We start from the raw sequence: 8,176 nt of genomic DNA on the forward strand, positions 1-8,176 counted from the left end.
CCATTTATATATTCCCCCCGCCCCCCCCCCCCGCTCCCCTTTTAGTACTATATGTGCATGGAGAGATGAACATATTAGTAGTGTTTGAGTGTATATGGATTATTTCATAATTAAGTTATTTTACATACATATGTGTAATGATATATTTTTTGAAATGAAAATATTGTCCATATACAAAGTTAGATGTATATATAGTTATATACTATATATGCAACATATATACATATACACAAAAAGATAATTATGAAAAAGTAGATCATGGAGTACACGCTTGATATGGATTTGCTATGAGAGAGAAAGTGTGTCAAATACGGTATACTTCACTCTTTAAAATGTTGGTTGTTTTTACTTATATATGATGGCATACATGTATATATAAAAGTTTAAAGAAAACATGATATATAAATACAACATACTTCTTTGCAATATGACAGTTTTTAAAAATAAATTATGAAAGTGTTTAAAATATATTTGTCATGCGCTAATAGATACTATATATATAATCCTCTTTTTATATGATGGCATATGTATGTATAGGTATATACAAATTGTACATATTTAAAGAAAACACGAAAAAGTAGATACATTGTGTCTAACTATAAGACAATTTAGAAAAAATAGATCGTGAAAGTGTTTAAAATGTGTTTGTTATGTGATTAATACATGCAAATACTAGAATAAAAAAAAAAGTCATACAAATTGCAAGAATATACGATACATGAAACATGTTTTGCAAATATTAGAATAAAAAAAAAAAAAAAAAACCTAAATCGTGGATGTATAGAAAATGTGCACGTTGCGTGGCTAATTATAAATACTGCATAAGGGGTAACGCTTAGTCATACTGTTAGCTTGGTAACCACGAGGTACCTCCTTGTGGTCTTTTTTCAGCTAGGGCCAAAAAACGGGATTTAGCCAATATACATCCTCATCAGATCAGGTAGTGGTTGCGATTCATTCGAAATACGGTATAAAAATGAATATATATAAAACCTTGTGTAGACAACCGGTATGGTAGCTATTAGCTAGGCGTGCTTTTGAGAAGGGCGTTTCCGTAGCTTTTACTTTAGTCGTCAAGGTGTATACTTATAAGGGGACTTAAATTACAAATACAACCGGTTTAGAAAGCAACCAAAGAAAGAAAAAAACACAGATTTTCTTGCTTTCTTTATTTCTTCTCTCTCACATCAGATACAAATATACAGCCGCAGAGAGAGAAACATCTAAAATTCTCTGCTACCCAGATTAGCAAAGAGGAGAAGGAAGAGGAAGAAGAAGATAAAGGTGAGTACAGACAGCAGAGAGAGAGAGAGAGAGAGAGAGAGAGAGAGTCTGAGTCACCTTTTCCTTTATCTCTTCAATTCTATCAGTAGTATAGTGGCAGGCCAGAGTTAAAGTTAGGAGCAAATTCTGGTGTTTTTCAGTGCCTAAAGCTTCCTTAGCTTGGTTTAATTTTATACGTCTCTCCTCCTTTCTTCTTCTTCTTCCTCAGCTCTATCTCCACTGTTTTCTTCATCATTAATGCCCCCTTTTCTCATCTTTCATCTCACCCTAGCTAGATTACTTGATCTGATATGGTATGCTAGTTAACCTCAGTTCATCTTTCTTAATTTTCTTCAAAACTTTCCAGAATTCCAGACAAAAAAAAATCATTTTTTTTCTTTTTTTCTGACTTGATTTCAATTCTGTCGTCTTGCAGAAACACATATCCTTATGGGGAGAGATTATTTCTTTCAGCTGAGTTGATGAGAAGAAATTTTTGTGGAAATTAGGGAATATATATATTAAAAAAAAGTGCAGAAAGAAGAGATGAATAAGAACAGCAGTCAAGTGGGATCTATAAGCAGTTCAGATCTCATAGATGCAAAGCTTGAAGAGCATCAGCTGTGTGGATCCAAGCAGTGTCCTGGATGTGGCCACAAGCTTGAAGCAGCAAAGCCGGTACGTACATATACGGTTAAGTTTATCACATCAAATTTTTCATTCAGTAAAACCAAAAAAAAAAAAACAAAACAAAAAAGAATCATAGTATATAGAAACCAGAATTATGCTTGTTCCTTAATTATTCTAATTTATCTCATTTCACAAAACAGTCATTTTCTTCTCTCTCTCTCTAGGCTTTGTATGTTGTATATATTTTTGGATTATTATTTTTTTCTGGGTGATTTTTGTAAATGGAGTTTAATTTGCAGGACTGGGTAGGTCTACCAGCTGGGGTGAAATTTGACCCAACAGATCAAGAATTGATAGAGCACCTCGAAGCTAAAGTAGTCGCTAAAGAATCAAAATCTCATCCATTGATTGATGAGTTCATCCCCACCATTGAAGGCGAAGATGGGATCTGCTACACTCACCCTGAGAAACTTCCCGGTCTGTCTTCTTCTCCATACCATACTTACCTTGCTTCTAACAATCAACCAAACATAGAAAGACAAAACAAATAATTACTGTTTTTTTGTTTGTTACACCTAAGTAGACCTAACTAACAGACTTCTTCTATTTTTTTTTTTAACACTATTGACTCTGTTACAATACAGTATCTGTTCATAACATAACAGATTATATTACTTGTGTTTAATTAGGTGTGACGAGAGATGGGTTGAGTAGACATTTTTTCCACCGTCCGTCGAAGGCGTACACGACGGGGACACGGAAGCGGCGGAAGATACAGACGGAGTGCGACTTGCAGGGCGGCGAGACGCGGTGGCACAAGACCGGAAAAACCCGGCCGGTGATGCTCAACGGGAAGCAAAAAGGGTGCAAGAAAATACTGGTTTTATACACTAATTTCGGGAAAAACCGGAAACCCGAGAAGACAAATTGGGTCATGCACCAGTATCATTTGGGGCAGCACGAGGAGGAGAAAGAAGGGGAGCTCGTTGTCTCTAAGATATTTTATCAAACACAACCTAGGCAGTGTAATTGGTCCTCCGCCGCCGCGGCCACGGCGGCGGAGAGGAGCATTACTTCCGGCGGCGAAGATCCGGCTAGTAAACGGGACAGCGGCGGGAGCGGGAGCTGCTCTTCTTCTAAGGATAATAATAATATGAACATTCATTCACATGGAGATGAACTCTCGGTGGCGGTTGGGGCCGCCATGTCTAGTTACAGTGCCATGGAGATTCAACAGCTTAAAGCTACCGCCGACCATTTTAGCTTCCTCCCTTTCAGGAAAAACTTTGATGAGGTAATTACTTAATTAATTCATGTTTAATTAACAATTTAATTAATTAATTGAATCTCTCTCTCTCTTCAGTTCACTGTTTGCATGCAAACATCCTTGTATCCGACGCTACATATATATATATATATATATATATATATATATATATATATATATATATACACAACGTTAAGTTCAACAATCTCCATCGTTAATCACATGTCTCTTTCCTCAAGTATCATTACCGGCCTTCACATTGCTTAAGCATGCAGCATGAAAGTTATGCTACACTTAGCTTGATAACAACAACAATATTGTATTCTTTAATTTTGGTAATTCCAGCCAAGTTGGTCAGACATTGATATTTGAATCAGTTTGTCAGCTGTTGCAATTTCTGGTATCACTAAAAAACGACAATAATGTTTTTTTTTTTGTGTTTTTTATTATTAAAAAAAGGATTAATTGTTGTAAGGATTTATTTTTATTGTGCAGGCGGGGATTGCAGTGGGGGCGGAAGCGTCAATGGGGAGGGAAGTTCCGGCGACAGGCACGTGCGAAGGGCGTGACATCGGCGATCCTCACCGTGGGCATCACGTGACGACACACGACGCCCATCACCACCACCACCATCACCAAATTGCGGCGGCATTCCACAACATAAGCCGGCCGTCACACACCATCTCCGCCATCATCTCTCCGCCGCCGCCGCTCCACCACCACGCCTCCGTCATCCTCGACGACGACCCCTTCCACGTCCCCAGAATCATACTCCCCGCCGACAACTACCAGGTAAACATTAACCCAAGAAACCAAAAACCCAAACATAAGTAAAACAAATTAAAGAATTCCTGTTAAGCACCTTGTGCTCAGATAGCATGTACTGACTCTCTTGTATGAGAGGTTCCCAGTACTATAATGCCACACAAGAACCTAGGAAACAAGTAATAATTCAATGCTTTTTTACCCATCTAGGGTTTTTAATTTTTTTTTTCTTTCTCTTGTTGGAGACAGTGCATGATCATATGCATGATTATGTTTGGTCTGTTCTAAGCAACACAAAAAATGCATGTTTTTTGCAGCAATCCCAGCAACAACAGCAGCAACAACAACAACAACATCATAAACTAGGAGGGAGGTCTACTTCCGAATTGGAAGAACTCATAATGGGGTGCACTACTACTTCCAGTGACATCAAAGAAGTAAGCCTATCTACTTTAATCTTCTTTAATTTAATTTATTTTCTTTTAATTTCAATTCCCCCATTATTTTTTATTTTTCTTTCTGATCTTTTGCATTATTAATACCACCTAGCTACTAGTATAAATAAAAGCTAATAAGGATGAGAAAGACAAGAAAGATATCATATCATATGCTTATTCCTTTACATATATGCCCATTATTATAACAGAGCTAAAGGGGGATGGAGGAGAGCGGGGGGGCATAGGAGAATTTTTCTTTTCTCTTTATCTCTTTATTCTTTCCTATTTTATGCTCTTAAGCTTCTAACTCTGTTCAATTAACTCATCTCTAAGAGAGGTCGGGGTACGGTTTAGGGTTGGACTCCTTGTGCACAAAAGTGTACAGTTTGATGTTGAATATTGAAATTATATGGACTCGATTTACCTCATTATGGACATAGGGCAGGTTAATGGAGTCAGTATATAGTTTGTCAAAGCTGAAAAACTGAGTTATTAAAAATAATAATAATAAAAAATTAACTCATGTCCTCCATCTCCATTAGGTAAACCTTTGGAATTTTGGAAAGAAAATATCACCTAGCTACAACCATTTTTATTTTTAGTAATTAAAAATTTACTGTAAAATTTTTGTTGTTTTATATATAGTATATAACACAGTATGTAGTAAGTTAGATTCATGGGATTTACTTGTAAAGAATATTATATACAAGGAAAGAACAGACAACATAGTTCTTAGATTTTCCATTTCCTCATCGTCATTACTTTCTTGTAATTCTATCCCTTTTCCTTCCATTAAACTATACATACGTTGTCACTTGTCACTTCATTACTAGGCATCTTTATCAAGGTAAAAAATGAGATAACATAGTTAATACAAACCCAAATTCTTATAGGGATTTGACTCAAATCTTATATTTTAGCTTGGATATTTCTAGGTAACTGATATGGATGCATCAACATATACAGTGTAACATAGACCAGATTACTTATTTATTTATGTTTGAATGATGCGAGAAACTCGCAATTACTGTTCGAGGATATGCACTAGATAAAATTCACCTTGTGGCCCTTACCAACAAAAGACTACAAGAAAGTAAAATAACCTAGGTTGTCCCAACTGATTGTTTTAAATAGAAAAGGCCAATAGAACCTCCCTTCCACTGGATGAGAGTCGAACTTGTAACTATTGCGTAGAAATCAAGTTCCTTTGTTACATTTAGAATATCGAAACTCACCCTCTTCCTAGTACTCTTGGCCTGGCAAATATATATATATGGAGAAGCTAGCAGAAACTGCATGGGAATGGCATGAGCATTTATATATGTAGCATATCATATGATTAGAACATTTTAGGATTTTGTTCCTTAAAAATGGATGGGATGGGTGTTGGGATCTGTCGGTCTGATTTGTCCCAAATGTGAAACCACAGGCCGTGAAATGTGGAATGTACATCAAGGAGAGAGGCTGACGGCTTCTTTCAACTTTTGAAAAATGAATCAAAGCAGTGAAGTTTCAAAAGCTGCTTTCTTTTATTTTGAAACCCTTTGCATGCAGTAAAAAAAAATATGGCATAGCTAAATCAGTTAATTAGTTACTCGAATAACAAGGAGAAAACATTTGTCTTTTCTTCCACTTTTGTTGTCTCTTCACTCTACCTAAGAACAGATCGAAAACATGGAATAGCTTATGTAAGATTTGGGTTACCAGGAAACTCCTCGTCATTACTCAAGAGTGTACACGGGGTAAATCCTGTCTTGTCTTGTGACCTTATTCTTTGTCTTTTTCTGGTCATTACTCGAGGGTGTGAACTGGGTAAACCCCGTCTTGTCTTGTGACCCTAGCCGATAAATTGCTGCAGGGATGATTTAACTAACTTTGGGTTTGGTGCATGGTTGCAGGGATCATCCATGGCGGCTAACCAACAAGAAGCAGAATGGCTGAAGTACACACCCTTCTGGCCAGACCCTGACAACCCGGATCATCATGGGTAGAAGCAAAAAACCAAACAAAAAAAAGGAAGAAAATTAAAGAAAAAGAAACCATCATCATCGGATCCCACAGAGACATGCAAGGTCATTTTCACCATCATTATAGTACTTCTCAAGCCAAGCCAAGGGACCAACAACATAGTTCCTTGTTCCTTTTTCCCCTTGTTCATGTTTGAACTCTTCCCTAGGCTTCAACTGAACTAACTGTTCAACAGCCCATGTTGGAAAAATCAAGAAAAAGTAAAACAGCAAAAAAGAAAAAGCAAAAAAAAAAAGAAGAAAAGAAAGCCCTAGAAAGGCTGCTCTCTTCTGACAGAAACCAATGTGGGGGACTACTAAAGACCCAAAGAAGAAGAAGAGGAGAAGAAGAAGAAGCGAATCCTATATTGCATCAAAATCATAACCATTATGATTACACTATCATCTTTATATATGCCTAGCTATATAAGCTATAACTATATATATATTCTTCTTATTTATTTCTTCTTTATTTTTGTTTTTTTTTTCCTTACATATTTGTATAATTTTTTTTTTTTCGGTTAACACCACAGGATTTCTGCAAAGTGCATAGCAAACTTTGTTTTGTCGAATCTTACGTGGACAGTTTTTTTTTTTTTTTTTTTTTTTAGTAGGGGTAGAATACTTGTTGGGATATATATAGAGAATATATATATATATATATTTCCCTTTTACAGAAATGAAATGTAATGCTGATTTATAATATATATCGCATTGATTGATGCCTTACTTTCACACTACTTTTTTAGATAGAGCTGATGGAGATTACTATCTTCTTTTAATTTGTTCTTCTGATTGTGAAGCCTTTGCTTTAATTTCCCTTCCTTTATAGCTTTCCAGCATTAAAGCATCACTGTTTTGAGCAAAGTACGTCTGTGTGTGTGGCTTATTAACATATTTTGTTTTTTTTTTTTTTTCATTTCACTATTTCTTTTATAATTCAAATTAAAATTTATTTCTTTCCAAAATAATATGCATGGAACTTACCATATATATGTGTACTATGTATGGTATTCGAGAAAATCATCAATTCAATGTTGTATAGTGACATGTTTTTGAGATTGTTGTGAAGGTGCATGAGTTTTGTGCACAGCTAATAGATTAATTATCTTTGCAAAAATGTTCAAATGTGTAATTTATGATGGTAACAATATACTAATACTCCCTCCCCAACACCTGTTTTGGTACGATTAAGCGCTTACTACTCCATCAAAAGCTATGGTTAGTAAGAAAGACACAACTTTATTTAATTATATTTGCGTAACAGTCAACACCACGTTTCAATAGTAGAATGATGAATTTAGGCTCTGCAAGCCACCGCCCAACAATTGCCATACCACAATGGGGCAGGTCATATGGTTATAACATTTCAACACCTACTTTAGAATCACGAACCCATTTGAGAATCCCAAGTCTAATCTTTTATTTAGATTCTCAAATAGCATCTCCTCCAGACTTAGCCATCTTTCCCAATATATATCTCACACTTGTCGTTTGGTGTATAATTAACATTCCAAAGTTATTAGAAAATTAAATGCCCCGACCCCATAGATAAATGTTCCTATTTTAGTATGATTAGTCATTCGACTATATCATATCATTCACTATAAAACTAATTAGACGCGTACACATGAAATCTTTAATAATATGCATACCCACATCTTGTCCATATATATATGTTGGACAATGGGAATTGCATATGGAAAATGTAGCTACACTATATATATATATATATATATATATATATATATATATATATATATATATATATATATATATATATATATATATATATATATATATATATA

At 35.4% G+C, this 8,176-nt stretch overlaps 1 protein-coding gene across 2 annotated transcripts; it reads left to right on the forward strand.

The window, feature by feature from the left end:
* The first annotated feature begins 1,152 nt into the window (after nt 1-1,152).
* LOC116012171 (NAC domain-containing protein 75) lies at nt 1,153-6,365 on the forward strand. 2 transcript variants are annotated; one of them, XM_031251648.1, is made up of 7 exons: nt 1,153-1,284; nt 1,700-1,941; nt 2,193-2,370; nt 2,583-3,187; nt 3,656-3,952; nt 4,243-4,362; nt 6,261-6,365. In XM_031251648.1, the coding sequence occupies exons 2-7, from the start codon at nt 1,810-1,812 to the stop codon at nt 6,351-6,353; spliced, it is 1,425 nt and encodes a 474-aa protein (XP_031107508.1). In that variant the 5' UTR covers nt 1,153-1,284; nt 1,700-1,809; the 3' UTR covers nt 6,354-6,365. The 2 variants fall into 2 exon arrangements, with proteins under 2 accessions (XP_031107508.1, XP_031107509.1); XM_031251649.1 differs by lacking the exon at nt 1,153-1,284 and adding an exon at nt 1,321-1,577.
* Nucleotides 6,366-8,176: the final 1,811 nt, after the last annotated feature.

This window comes from Ipomoea triloba, chromosome 3 (genome assembly GCF_003576645.1).
Source record: "Ipomoea triloba cultivar NCNSP0323 chromosome 3, ASM357664v1".
Classification (NCBI taxonomy): domain Eukaryota; kingdom Viridiplantae; phylum Streptophyta; class Magnoliopsida; order Solanales; family Convolvulaceae; genus Ipomoea; species Ipomoea triloba.